The sequence below is a fragment of the Labeo rohita genome, chromosome 22 (assembly GCF_022985175.1).
Source record: "Labeo rohita strain BAU-BD-2019 chromosome 22, IGBB_LRoh.1.0, whole genome shotgun sequence".
NCBI classification, from domain to species: Eukaryota; Metazoa; Chordata; class Actinopteri; order Cypriniformes; family Cyprinidae; genus Labeo; species Labeo rohita.
In genome coordinates, this window is record NC_066890.1 from 40,640,492 (window position 1) to 40,654,497 (window position 14,006).

Below are 14,006 nucleotides of genomic sequence, written 5' to 3' on the forward strand. Positions count from 1 at the left end.
TAAATGTAGATTAAGAGACAGAACTGACTGAAAAATGTAAATTGACTATTCTCACATTCTTTACGTGAGAAAATAATTTTCAAGTTCAATATAAAGGTAATTTAGTGTAGTTTAACATAACAAATTCTGTTTAAAACTGCAGTACATAATAATTCATCATCTGAGCTATCGTGCTGGAATAAATATCAGTTTGACGTTATTTATGCGTGATTATGTCACATCTATTATAATATTACACATTCAGTTCTTACATTACATATGATGTGGTGGTAAGTTTGTTAATAGTTCTGACAGCCTGCAGCCATAACGAAACAACATTATTAACCCAATGGATTGTTCCAAAAAGAAAAAAAAAAAAAAAACAATCAGTTGAGGAAACTTCTGTTGTTTAGAGAAGTTTTTCAAGTACTCACTTAGAGAGACTGTAACAATTCGTATCAACATCAGACTGGCTTTTCAGAGAAGGCAAGATTTAATACCAACCCAGAGATTATCAGGTACAATTATTTAACTATTATTTTGTTGAATGTCAGCGCTGCCTAACTTTTGCAGTGTTATTTATTAAACAGTTGTTTAAACAGTTGTTGAGTCAAAACAACAGTGAAGACTGTTACCTGCTCAACAGACACTATTAATGGACATTAGTCAATTTATTTTAAAATGTTACTTAAAATGTTTTATTTATGTTACTGCGTGTCTAATTTTAGGACAGACTGAGTTTTTTTTTTTTTTTTTTTTTTTTTTTTTTTACATCATTAGTGATATTTGCTTTGATAAAATTAATGCCTGTAACCAGAATCCACACTGAAGAGCCCGGAAGGGTTAATGGGGAGGAGCTGGGGTGGAGGAGGGATGCTGATGACTAGAGACAAGGAAGGTAAGGCTGTTTATTTTATTTATGGGCGTCCTCTCGGGCTGGCAGGATGGACGATGTAATACACTGATAACCACCAAATGCAGGTGGTTATGAAAAGTCACATGATGAACCAAAGCCCATTACAAGCAGCTTTTATAACAGAGGGAGGGAGGGTGAGTGGGTGGGAAATCCAGGCAGGCAGAAAGTTCAGAGGTTGGTGAAAGAGAGGGCATGTCTTCAAATACATTCCCATAGAAATCGATCAAGTCCCGTTCCACATAAATATCCTCAGTGAAATCAATTAAATCCAGTTCAATATCAAAATCTCCCAGATCCATACATTTCTCACTTTCAACGGCGGTGTAGTGGGCGGTGCTGACCTCAGCACCCTCATGCCCAACTGGAACATCCACCTTCGTGGGCACTGTGGCCGGCTCTCGCACCTGGTCGGACTCGATATGCTCAGGCTCCGTAGCGATCTCTTGCCCTGTCGCTCCCATTGGTGATGGCTCTGTCCGTGGTGGGCTCGGGCTCAGGCTCAGGCTCCGCGAGTCGGGGTGCCGGTTTGCTGGGCTCTGGGTCATGCTGCGAAACTCCCGGTGTAGGGTGAGCTGGGGAGGTGCAGTGCATTTCAACGGGGGCTGAATGACGAGACCTGAAGTGTTCCATTACTTCTACTTCAAAATCGGAACAATTCAAGTAAAGGACTAGATGAATCAATTCAATCTGGGAGAAGTCAGGAAGATCGCTGCAGATGTCTCATCATTCTTTTCCTAAACACAGCAAAACGCAAACCTTGCAAGAAGACATCCACTAAATATTCATTAATTTATACAAACACTGTAACACATTATAGCAAATAAGAAAATACATTCACATTTAAGAAATAAAAAAGCTATGACAAAACTTATGTTTGAAAATAAAATGAATGAAAGAGTGTGAATTAACAAAAATACGTTTTATTTTGTGAGCAATTTGTAACTACTTGGAAATACTGTACTCTACTCATTTGATTTGTGCATAACATGCTTATTTAATTTATTATATTACGAACTTATGAATTAAGTTAATTAGCAGATTACATTTTTTTCTATATTCATGTACATAGAATTCTGTATAATAATGAAAACGCATTGATATTCATTACATAATCGTTACACTAGCTGGAGTCTCAGCAGTGGTGATGATCAGGGAATATGGTGGGCCACAGAAAGGAATAATGGAATAATGCATCACAACAGTACTAGCTACCTCTGCTGAAAATTTAGACACTAGCGACATGCTGAAATTGTTGCTTGTACTTCACATAATGTGATGGTGTGTTGACCTCTAGTGATGAGCTTGAGAAACACATTTGATCTTTTCAGTTTCAAGTCTACAACTTTAAGCAAAAATCTTGGCATCTACTGCTGTATATCACCAATTATACTGACAGCTGGCTACTGAACTAATGAACTCTACAAACAAAATAAAATGATCACATTTTTATTTATATATTTACAATATGCAAACACATTACAATACAATACAAGAGAAGATTAAAGATTCTCTCAACAGGTAAAGATTATTGTGGGCTGCTGTAGGAGAACAGATTCTTCCACACCACTTATAACAGTCAAAGTGCCCAATGTACAGGGACATTTCTTATGAGACACACACAGAACTTACAAAAATACATTCTGTATATAAAATGCAAGACAAATGTAATGTAAAACATACGTAAATGTAAAATAAAATTATGGTATAAAGAAATAACACATGACCACTGAGCTATAGAAATGACTACTACTAATCAGTGCAAATGACTGATTTGAATCTGTGTACATGTAGCCCACAATAATTTCATCTTCATTTTAGACTTTCATTTTATATAATTTGATATATTTAAGTGACAGTCATAAGCAATATTTTAATTGCTTCATTATGGATGAATTTAATCCAAACATAATTATGATGAAGGCCTTATACTATTGACTTGTATCCTGCTAATCCACCTGTTTTGTGCGCTCATTAGCTTCTTCATCCTCCTCTATTTCACCTGTATATATAAAACAGCAAAATACCATTCAGACACAAAATAACAAACATTCAACAACTCAACAACAACTCATGTTTACATGTATGTTTCTATTAATGCTGCATTTTTTTTAATTTGAAGGCCTAACCCTCTTCCATCTGTATGCATTAGTAATCATTTTTAAATAGTAATATATAACAGCTAGCATAATACCTTTAGATATGTTAAAGCAGTGCCATTTAAAGCTGTAGTAGCTGTAAATTTGGCATTGTTTGTATTTATTGGATGCCGTTTAGCAACATCTCACCAGAATTACTATCACACAAAATGCATTTATTAAAGTACTAAAGTGAGAACCTTCTGAGAATTCCTCATCTGACAGTGACTGTTCTTGTTCTGTTGATTCCAAAGGATTTTGAGCTCTTGACCTGGTCTTTAACCACCCACTAATGTAGTTTACACCAGCTCTCAAGCGTGAATGTTCTTTCTCCAGGCTGAAAGGAGAAATCAGAAGAAAACAAAAGTGTTGAGTGGAACAAGTTAAAAGAAACTACATGATGCTTGTCTGTTCATGTTAGCATGACTGTTTACTCACCTCAGGGTACAGTTGGAATCTTGTAGCACGCCAATGAGCCGGTTCTTGGAGTTTCCAATGTTATTTTTACTTAGATCAAGCTCCTTTAAAAACTGCAGTGCTTTTCTTTCAGCCAAAGACTGGGCCAAATCAGCAACATCTGTAATGCCACAGTCATTTAGACTAGAAAGAGAAAGACAAACAGAGGAAGAAATTATTTTCCTTTTAACCCAGAATGCAATAGGGCACAGTTAAGTCTGCCATATCTAAGCATAATTTTGTCGGCAAAATCCATGGGATGAGAAATTTCACCTAATGAATTTTCAGTGGCAGAGAAATTCCCAGTATTTCCCATTAATTACTAGTCTAACTGGTCCCACCATAGTTTGATAATAAAGTCTGCACTACTTTCTGTTCCGGATATGCACCTTTCACAGAGAAAAAGATCAAAAAGTATTTTCAAACAGCCATTCAGATATTTGTATTTGTTTTGGTGTTTATCAAATGGCACTTAATACTTATTTTCGAACATTTATTGTTACTAACACATTTTTATATTTTAATCTGGACTAAAACATGCCAGCATAGGTATCCGGAAAAAAGGTTCACAATAAGCACGAATCACTATTATTGAACTTTACAGTCATGTTCATTTGTACTGGAATTCGTTTGAAACATTTGATTCATTTTCCCATTTTGTGTATTGTTTTGTGTTTTCAAAGCACTGTTATGTTATTTTTGTTACACTAAAAAAATGCTATTAACATTTTATAGACTGAAATAATGAAATAATAGTAACTGTTTTAACAAACATTTTAGATAAAATATTAAAGAAAAATGTTTCCATGTGTTTATCACAAACATAATTTCTTGCAATAAACTAATTGCCTTTTTTTGCACTCCTTTGCTTACTTTCTGTTTCACATGAGATGCATGTACTTTGGGCAGACTGGCTATACCATTCCCTGGATGTTGTTCGCTCTGTGGCCTCTGCCATTTTTTAAAAAAGTGCCTTGTATTTGCACATTTTTATCACAGCTTACTATTACTGAGGTTCTTTGTACCACAGTGCACATTTAAAGCTATTTATAATGAAATTATCACTTGCCATAGTCGTCTGTGACACTATGAAATTCAGTGGACAAAATTTACCTACGTTTGGTACCTGTCAGGTGTTTATATCAGATCCTGCTTTCATCATTTCACACAATACAACAGGTATTATTTTCCTCAATTGTATATGTGAAGATAAATTGTGATATTGAAATGATTTTAAGCATTTTTAAGCATGTTACTCACCTCAGTCTCTCCAGTTTACAGCATGAATGATTCAGTATGTTACATAAATGTTTGACTCCTTTGTTTTCTATTTTATTTCCACTGAGGTCCAGCTCTCTCAGGTGTGAAAGGTTTGAACACAGAGCTGAAGTCAGGAGGAGACACTGTTTCTCTGTAATACGGCATCCACACAGACTGAAGACAGAAAAAGAAAAGACAGTAAAACATATTTATGTTGAGTTTATGTGTGAGTTAAATGCATGGTGAGTAAATGTCATATAGCACTAATACACCAGCAGAAGCATGGGACATTTATTATAGAACAATAAACCAGTTCCTAGCCAGGATACTAGATTCAACCCAATTTTTCTTTAATTTTTAAATGGAATATTTTTGTAAATTAAGTGAAGAAAGCATAGCCAAGTTAAACATACTGTGTGCCAGTGTAGTTTGTTATTGTTGCTATTATAAATCACAGCAGTGGGGGTCAACTAGGGTTTCTGAAATTAATAACACACTGAATCAGGGTGTTTTTAAAAAAGTTAAAATGAGGGTTATAAAATTACAAAATAAAAATCATCAATTTTACAAACATTTACAAACTTTTGGGGGAAAAAACATTTCTAACTTGATAAGCAAACCATGCATTTTATGACCCTTTTTAGATTTTGTGAAAAGCACCATGAGTGTTATAGAAACCATTTGTGACCCTTGACCACAAAACCAGTCTTAAGTCATTAGGGTACCTTTGTAGCAATAGCCAAAAATACATAATATGGGTCAAAATGATTGTTTTTTTCTTTTATGCCAAAAATCATTAGGATATTAAGTAAATATCATATTCCAGGAAGATATTTTGTAAAATTCCTTCTGTAAATATATCAAAACTTATTTTTTGATTAGTAATATTCATTATAAAGAACTTCATTTGAACAACTTTTAAGGCAATTTTCTCAATATTTTGATTTTTGTGCACCCTCAGACTTCATATATTCAAATAGTTGTCTCTCTGCCAAATATTGCCCTATCCTAACATCCATACATCAGTGGAAAGCTTATTTACTCAGCTTTCAGATGATATATAAAACTCAATTTCAAAAAATGTACCCTTAAGACTGGTTTTGTGGTCCAGGGTCACATTTAATGTCTGTTGTTGTACATGTTTTTGTCTGCTCTCACTTCTATCTAATTTTGCAGCAAAGGTTTGTCAGCATATATATTTTTCTGCTGACAGAAATACTAAACCATCAGTCCATTAGCTCATAGTTTTTTTGAATCTTTCTTCAGAAGGGGAAATGCCAGAATATTCAGTGCTATACATTTTGCAACTTGTGCCTGGTTGTCTTAATAAATAGTAGATTTAAATCACACTGTAAATGCTGTACAGTTTAATGATACTAACTGTAGTTTTTCCAGCTTGCATTGTGAACTGCCTAAATGCATCATGAATAAACACCATACTGTCACTAATACATATGCATCATAAAGGTCAGACTCAGATGATATAATTTTTTTGTTGACCAAGGCAGTGGAATGAAAAATATAATTACTCCCACCCACACTGCACTCCGTTTTAGAGGGACTACTGATCACTTGTTAAGAGTTGATCAAAATAAAATCCTTAAAAAGAGTTTCTAAGCTTTAAAATGATACATATTTTGTGTTATTCCACTAATTTAATTACATATATTTTTCTTGGGGGAGGTGTCCTGCTGACAGGACACTTTGGGTTTAAAGGGTTAATAAACACCATAGTGTCACTAATACACCAGCAAAAACCTGGAAACTTAATTATAGAACCATAAACCATGACAGAAGCATAACTGTGATTTGAGGTTACTAGTTACAAGCACAAGCCTGAGCATATTCACATTTTCGCATTGTTAATTTAAGAAAATCATTTAAATGGTCCATTAGCTCATTTAATAAAATCAAGTCTTTAGCTCATACTGATAACTGCTGTATAGTATAATATTACTAACGCTAGTTTTTCCAGCTTGCATTCTGGGTTCATCAGTAGATCACTGAGTATTGCCATTCTTGATTGTCCTATTTCATTCCCACTCAGGTCCAGCTCTCTCAGGTGTGATGGGTTTGATTTCAGAGCTGAAGTCAGAGCTGAACAATCATCAGCTTTTATGCCACAAGACCTTAACCTGCATTCAGAGAAATTAGACAAAAATGTTTTTTTTTTTTTTTTCATTCTGTTTCATGAAAATACCAAAACACTAAATTATTTGTTGTATGTGAATGTTCCTCACCTGAGTCTCTCCAGTTTACAGTGTGAATCCTTCAGTACATCATAAAAATTTTTCACTCTTGTGTGTTTAAGGTTATTCCCACTCAGGTCCAGTTTTCTCAGGTGTGATGGGTTTGATTTCAGAGCTGAGGTCAGGGAGACACACTGCTTCTCTTGAATACTGCATTTACACAGTCTGAAGACAAAAACAGAAAGGACAGTTGTTCAGATCCTTGACGGACGTTTTTTAAAAAGCAACAGTAGGCATATAGTCCTCCATATAGTCTTGTTATAGTTTAACTGTTTTTAATTGTTTTTAATTGCCAGAAGCTGTTGTTTTTTTCCTTCTCCTTCATTAAAAAAAACATAGAAAAAAATTTTTTGGTCTCTTGTTCATTGTTGCAGCAAATGTGAATCTCATAATATTTCTGCAGAACATGAACGCAACCAGTACATTTTATCAAAAACTTTAAACTAATCCCAAATATTTCCTAGTTAGACACCTATTATTAAGTTTGACCAATAGAGTTGCAGATGCAGTGCTAGAGTTTAAATACTGTAAACTGGACCTGTTTAACTAGTAAACTTTAATCACACTATAACAGCTGTACAGTACAATGATACTAACGCTAGTATTTCCAGCTTGCATTGTGGGTTTATCAGTAGATCACTGAGGTTTTCAAATCCAGAGTCTCCAAGTTTATTCTCACTCAGGTCCAGTTCTCTCAGGTGTGATGGGTTTGATTTCAGAGCTGAAGTCAGAGCAGAACAACCTTCATCTGTCATGTCACAGCCTCTTAACCTATATTGGGAAAAACAGAAAAGCAGAAAATAAAGCATTCTATAAAGACAGAGGAAGATATATCATCTTTACTTCACCAGATCACAAAGTACTCAGGCTCTTTACAATATACAGAGTATAAAGTGTCTTAGTTTAAAAACTGTTTAAGTAATTTTAAGCATTTTGATTATTATATTATATTAATTATATATTATGTCAATGTTACTGACCTCAGTCTCTCCAGTTTACAGCGTGAATCATTCAGTATGTTACATATGTGCTTCACTCCTTTGTTTTCTATTTTATTTTTACTGAGGTTCAGTTCTCTCAGGTGTGAAAGGTTTGCACACAGAGCTGAAGTCAGGATGAGACACTGTTCCTCTGTAATACTGCATCCACACAGACTGAAGACAAAAAGAGAAAATAATGGCTCAGATCTATGAAAATCAACTAAGGTTTTGGAAGATTTGGATTTTTTTTTTTTTTTTTTTGCCTGTAATTTGTCTTTTGGAAGTCACACTTGAAATTCTCTTCAAACAGCATTAAATCTATGAAGCAATACTTTTATTTCAGATGAATTCACTTCACGTCAATTTTAAGATGTTTAAGGTTCTTCCATGTATTTAGGTCTGCTGTTCTCAGCCACATGTAGTAAGGTTTCCTAGATTGGTTAACATGAACTAATGATGAACAATTATTCTACAGAATTTTTTTTTTTTTTTTTTAAATGAAAAGTTATCTCTCTTAAAATTATGCACTGTGAACTAACCTGAACAAACAAAGAACATTAACAAAGATTAATCTGATCAAGTGTTTATTCAAAGCTACTATTCATTTTTTTAAATTATTTGTGTGTTTTAAAGGCCTGTTTAATTTTAATACATAACACTATACTGAAGCCTCTGGCTCAAACATATGAGAAATAGTATTATCAAATACATGTTAAATGATATAAGATACTCACATCAGTGTGTTGAGTTTACAGTGTTTATCCTGCAGTAGAGCAGCGATCTGATTCACTCGTGTGTCTCCTAGTTCATGTCCACTCAGATTCAGTTCTCTCAGAAGTAATGGGTTTTTACCCACAATTCCAGTCACATACTGACAGGCTTCATCTGCAGCAGGACCCAAAAACCTGCAAAAGTTAAGATTCAGTTTAATTCACTGCAAAAAAGGCTCATCGTACTTAGTATTTGTGCCTTGTTTCTAGTCAAAATATCTAAAAATTTACTATTTTACTAATTTACTAGATAAGCAAAGTTACATTTTGCTAATACATAAATTGCTATTTAGTCTTGTTTTAAGAAAAAAATAACTTAATTTAGTTTTTCCCCCTGGAAAGTAAAATTATCTGCCGGTGGGGTAAGAAAAATATTCTTAAAACAACATTTTTTTTTTTACTTACCCCACTGGCAGATAATTTTACTTATTTTAACCAAAATGAACTTAATTTAGTTTTTTACCCCTGGAAACAAGACTAAATATCTAATGTTGTTTTGCATCTTAATTTAAGAATTTTTAGATATTTTGACTAGAAACAAGACAAAAATGCTAAGTAAGACAAGCCTTTTTTTGCAGTGTAAATGTCCATCATCTTACAAAACATTAATTATATAGAATGTATTATTATTCCCAATGACAAGCTCTAGTTACTGTTTTACTGTTTTTTGACATCTAAATATTAATTTGAATGTCCTGAGGAGCTGAAGGGCAAAATATTGACTTTCAATACAAATATATACAGTGAAGTTTCTTTCTAGACACCACAACAAGACCTAGACACTCATAGATCTGTACAATGTACTTTGCAGCGCTGCCTTCTACAAGATCATCTTGATACAACTGATATGCTTTCACACCACAAATGCAACATAAAGAGCACGTCTTGTCTTACTCTCCCTGAACTCTGTGTATTGACTCAAGGCAGTTAGGGTATGTTGAAAAACTCTGATCGTATTTTCTCCCTCACCTTAAAATCATTTCAAAATCATAATCACTTCAATAGTACCAACTCAGTCTTTGCAAAATGTACATGCAAAGAAGATAAAACACCCTAAACAAAAAAAAGTAAAACAGGATAATATAGGACAATTTTGAAGCTGAGGGAGAACATGAGATGGGTGTTTTTTGACATACCCTAACTGCCATTAACCAAAAAAAAAAAAACAGTCCAGGCAGAGTAAGACAAGACGAGCATTTGACATTAAAAAGTATAGAAATTGTATTTTTTTTAATGAAAATAACCGATCGTCACACTAAATAAAACATTTCTTCTGCGGCTGGGATCGTTTACAACCGCATTTGGGATCGTTTGAAAATGCATTTAAACTGTCTTGGATGACAAGGGGGTGAGTACATTATATGTGAATCTTCTCCTTTAACAAGAAATAATGGATTTAATAAATTACTCTAATCTTTTCACAAATAATAGTTAGGTATTAAATTCAAAGGCTAAGATGTGGTAACAGAAAGCTGATGTATTTACAGACAGAGATAAAAAAATTGTTTGATGGTCTAATTGTCATTCAGCTAAAATCTTACCACTACTGCACTTAAGGACACTCACCTCAGTACTGCCAGTGAATATTTTTCATTCTGTAGTAAATCACTGAGCTCCTTCACTCCTGATTGTCCAGGATCATTTCCTGTGAGATCCAGCTCTATCAGGTGTGAAGGGTTTGATCTCAGAGCTGAAGCCAGAGCATTATAACCATCTTCTGTGATACTGCAATCTGAAAGTCTACAGAAAATAAAAACATGCATTAAAAGTAATATTGCGGTTCAAATTCATCCATTCATCTGCTGCACAATCACAATTAATGTAAGAGTTCATTAGACAAAATGAAGGCTTGATTCTAATTGGTTACAGATGTGTTAATTATTTTCAGTAACTGCACGGCTTAAGTAGTTCCAGGCAGGTCTTGACAGCATTACAGCTCCATATCACAGTTGCATTCATGGGGCGTTTTGTTTATTACGAGCATGACAAACATACACCTGAACAAGCTAGTGCAAATTTTCTTGCATTCTCATCATTTAATGATGAAAACACACTAGACCGCTAGTTGTCTGCCACATTATATAATCTGAGAGCCACACTGAACTCAATATCAGACTCTTTGTGAGATTGAGATTGAGTAAAAGTGTTTAAGTTAAACTGCAATGATGAAATGAATTTAAGCATTTTCTTTCTTCTATGTAAATGTTCCTCACCCCAATCTCTCCAGTTTACAGTGTGAATCCTTCAGTATGTCACATATGTGATTCACTCCTGTGGTTTTTATTTGATTCACACTGAAGTCCAGCTCTCTTTGGTGTGATGGGTTTGATTTCAAAGCTGAAGTCAGGATAAGAAGCTGTTTCTCTGTAATACTGCATCCACGCAGACTGAAGACAGAAAGAGAAAAGACAATGAATCATATCCATGTTAAGTCTGTGTGAGTTAATTGCATCATGATTTTTATGAAATAAATACAATTTTAGTACTTTTTAAATCTCAAACGCTTGTCTTGTCTTTCTCTCCCTGAACTCTGCATATTCTGGCTCAAGACAGTTAGGGTATGTCGAAAAACTCTTAAAAAATAATTTAAAAATCATTCTACATCACTTCAGAAGTACCGACTCAGTCTTTGCAAAATGTACATTCAAAGAAAATAAACACCCTAAACAAAAAAGGTAAAACAGGATAATGTAGGACAATTCTGAAGCTGAGGGAGAACATGAGATGGGTGTTTTTCGACCCTAACTGTCATGAACCGGAAAAAAAAAAAACAGTCCAGGCAGGTTAAGACAAGAAGTGCATTTGACATTAAAATGTATAGAAGTTGTTTTAATTTTTATGAAAATAACCGATCGTTATGCTAGATAAAACCTTTCTTCCTCAGCTGGGATCGTTTACAACCACATTTGGGATCATTTGAAGCCGCATTTAAACTGCATTTTGGAAGTTAAAATCGGGGCACCATACCAGTCCATTATATGGAGAAAAAATGCTGAAATGTTTTCCTCAAAAAACATAATTTCTTTACGACTGAGGAAAGAAAGACATGAACATCTTGGATGACAAGGGGGTGAGTACCCCTTTGTCATCCAAGATGATCACGTCTTTCTTTAGTCGTAAAGAAATTATGTTTTTTGAGGAAAACATTTCAGGATTTCTCTCCATATAGTGGACTAGCAAAACAAACAAACATTTACTAAAAAACAAAAATAAATAAAAATAAAATATTATTTACTTTTTAACCCCAAATGCTCATCTAGCTCTGCATGAATTCTGTGTATTCAGAAAAAACTCCCATCTCATTTTCTCCTCCAACTTCAAAATCGTCCTACATCGCTGCAGAAGAACCAAACCACTGTTTACAAAGTGAACGTGCAAAGATAATCAAATGGCCTTTACCAAAAAAAAAAAACAAACAAAAAAAAAAAACTGATTTTGAAGTTGGTGGAGAAATTGAGATGGGAGTTTTTCAATACATTTCAAGACGAGTAAATTTCTGTTCTGGAAGTGAACTTCAGAACCAAGTAACACCCACCCATTGTTTTTAGCAGAAAAAATGAGGATAGAAAATTAATTAACTTTAGAGACCACTACTAATGTTGGGGTAACTTCATAAGAAAACCTTCAGAAATATGCATTTCATTACTCCTTTTAGATTATTTTGCTGTACAGTGTAATGACACTAACTGTAGTTTTTCCAGCTTGCATTGTGAACTGCCCAACAGAACACCAAGGTTTTCAGCTCCAGAGTCTCCTAGTTGATTCTCACTGAGGTTCAGTTCTCTCAGGTGTGATGGGTTTGATTTCAGAGCTGAAGTCAGGATGAGAAACTGTTTCTCCGTAATACTGAGTCCACACAGACTGAAAACAGAAAGATAAAAGACAATGAATCATATCCATGTTAAATCTGTGTGAGTTAAATGCATCATGACTAAATGACATACAGCACACTAATACCCCAGCAGATGCATTAAAATGTATTATAAAACCATAAACCAATTCCTAAGATTTAAAGATACTAGATTTAATCCAACGTTAGCCAATCACCAATTTGTAAATTATTAATGTAGATTATTAATGTGAATTGTACATACAGATGTTATAACTGCCCAGAAACACAAAGGCTGAGGATCCAACTGCGATTAGTTTAATGAAGGGTAATCCATAACCGTAGACAGAATAACAGGCAGAGGTCAAAAGCACAGGCAAGACACTTCAAACAAAGAACAAGTCCAGGGCACATGCAAAAGAGAGAAATCCAAACAACAGGCAGAGAACACAAACAAAAAAACAAGACAGGAAGCCAGGAGAACACTAGAACTACAGTGTAGCACTAACAAGACTTAACAATGGCTGAGTTAACCAGGCTTAACAGGGTAAATATAACACATGAATGGAATCAGTGACGAGTCCGGCCAAGGATTATGGGACATGAATTTAGTGAGGCAGAAACAGCCTGGGATGGAGTGCCCTCTAGTGGACAACCAGGACACTCCAGCCAGTTGAACTGACTATTTTCACATTTTTTTAATGTAAGCAAATCAAAATCTGATTTTAAAGTAATTTTAGAGTCAAAGTCAGTTTACTGTTCTTTCATTTTTAAATGGAATACAAGTATATTAAGTGGAGAAAGCATAGTCAAGTTGAATTTACTGCATGCCGGCGTAGTTTGCTACTGTTGCTATTATAAATCACAGTACTGGGTTTCTACTTGGGTTTCTAAAAACAAATAACACCCACTGTCTTTGGCAGTTAAAAGGAGGATAGAAAATGATCAACTTTACAGACCATTACAAATGATTGTAAAAAACCCAGAAAACCTTCAGAAACGTTTCATTATCCCTTTTAGATTTAATTGCTGTACAGTGTAATGACACTAACTGTAGTTTTTCCAGCTTGCACTGTGAACTGCCCAACAGAACACCAAGGGTTTCAACTCCAGAGTCTCTTAGTTGATTCTCACTGAGGTTCAGTTCTCTCAGGTGTGATGGGTTTGATTTCAGAGCTGAAGTCAGGATGAGACACTGTTTCTCTGTAATACTGCATTTACTCAAACTGAAGGCAAGAGAAAAGACAATGTTAAGTTAATATGTGAGTTAAATGCATCTTACACAAACACCATACTGTCACTAAACCTAAACAAAACCTAATTTTGTGACCATAAACCATAAAAGACAAGATTATAACTAAGACTTGAGAATACTAGTTAACTACAACTCTCCAAGACCGAAGCATCTTTACACTCGCACATAAAATGTTTA

The 14,006-nt window shown here is 34.5% G+C and overlaps 1 protein-coding gene across 1 annotated transcript in view; it reads right to left on the reverse strand.

The window, feature by feature from the left end:
• Positions 1–2,444: 2,444 nt before the first annotated feature.
• LOC127153655 (uncharacterized) overlaps positions 2,445–14,006 on the reverse strand; it is a 547,126-nt gene continuing 535,564 nt past the window's right edge. The window contains exons 54-66 of the mRNA XM_051094869.1: positions 13,627–13,800; positions 12,433–12,606; positions 10,959–11,132; positions 10,312–10,485; positions 8,710–8,880; positions 7,976–8,149; positions 7,593–7,766; positions 6,987–7,160; positions 6,708–6,881; positions 4,747–4,920; positions 3,469–3,630; positions 3,231–3,367; positions 2,445–2,894 (exon numbers count right to left, since the gene is read on the reverse strand). Of these exons, the coding sequence (XP_050950826.1) occupies positions 2,842–2,894; positions 3,231–3,367; positions 3,469–3,630; positions 4,747–4,920; positions 6,708–6,881; positions 6,987–7,160; positions 7,593–7,766; positions 7,976–8,149; positions 8,710–8,880; positions 10,312–10,485; positions 10,959–11,132; positions 12,433–12,606; positions 13,627–13,800 (2,089 nt within the window). The 3' untranslated portion in view covers positions 2,445–2,841. The remainder of the gene's footprint in view (positions 2,895–3,230; positions 3,368–3,468; positions 3,631–4,746; positions 4,921–6,707; positions 6,882–6,986; positions 7,161–7,592; positions 7,767–7,975; positions 8,150–8,709; positions 8,881–10,311; positions 10,486–10,958; positions 11,133–12,432; positions 12,607–13,626; positions 13,801–14,006) is intronic.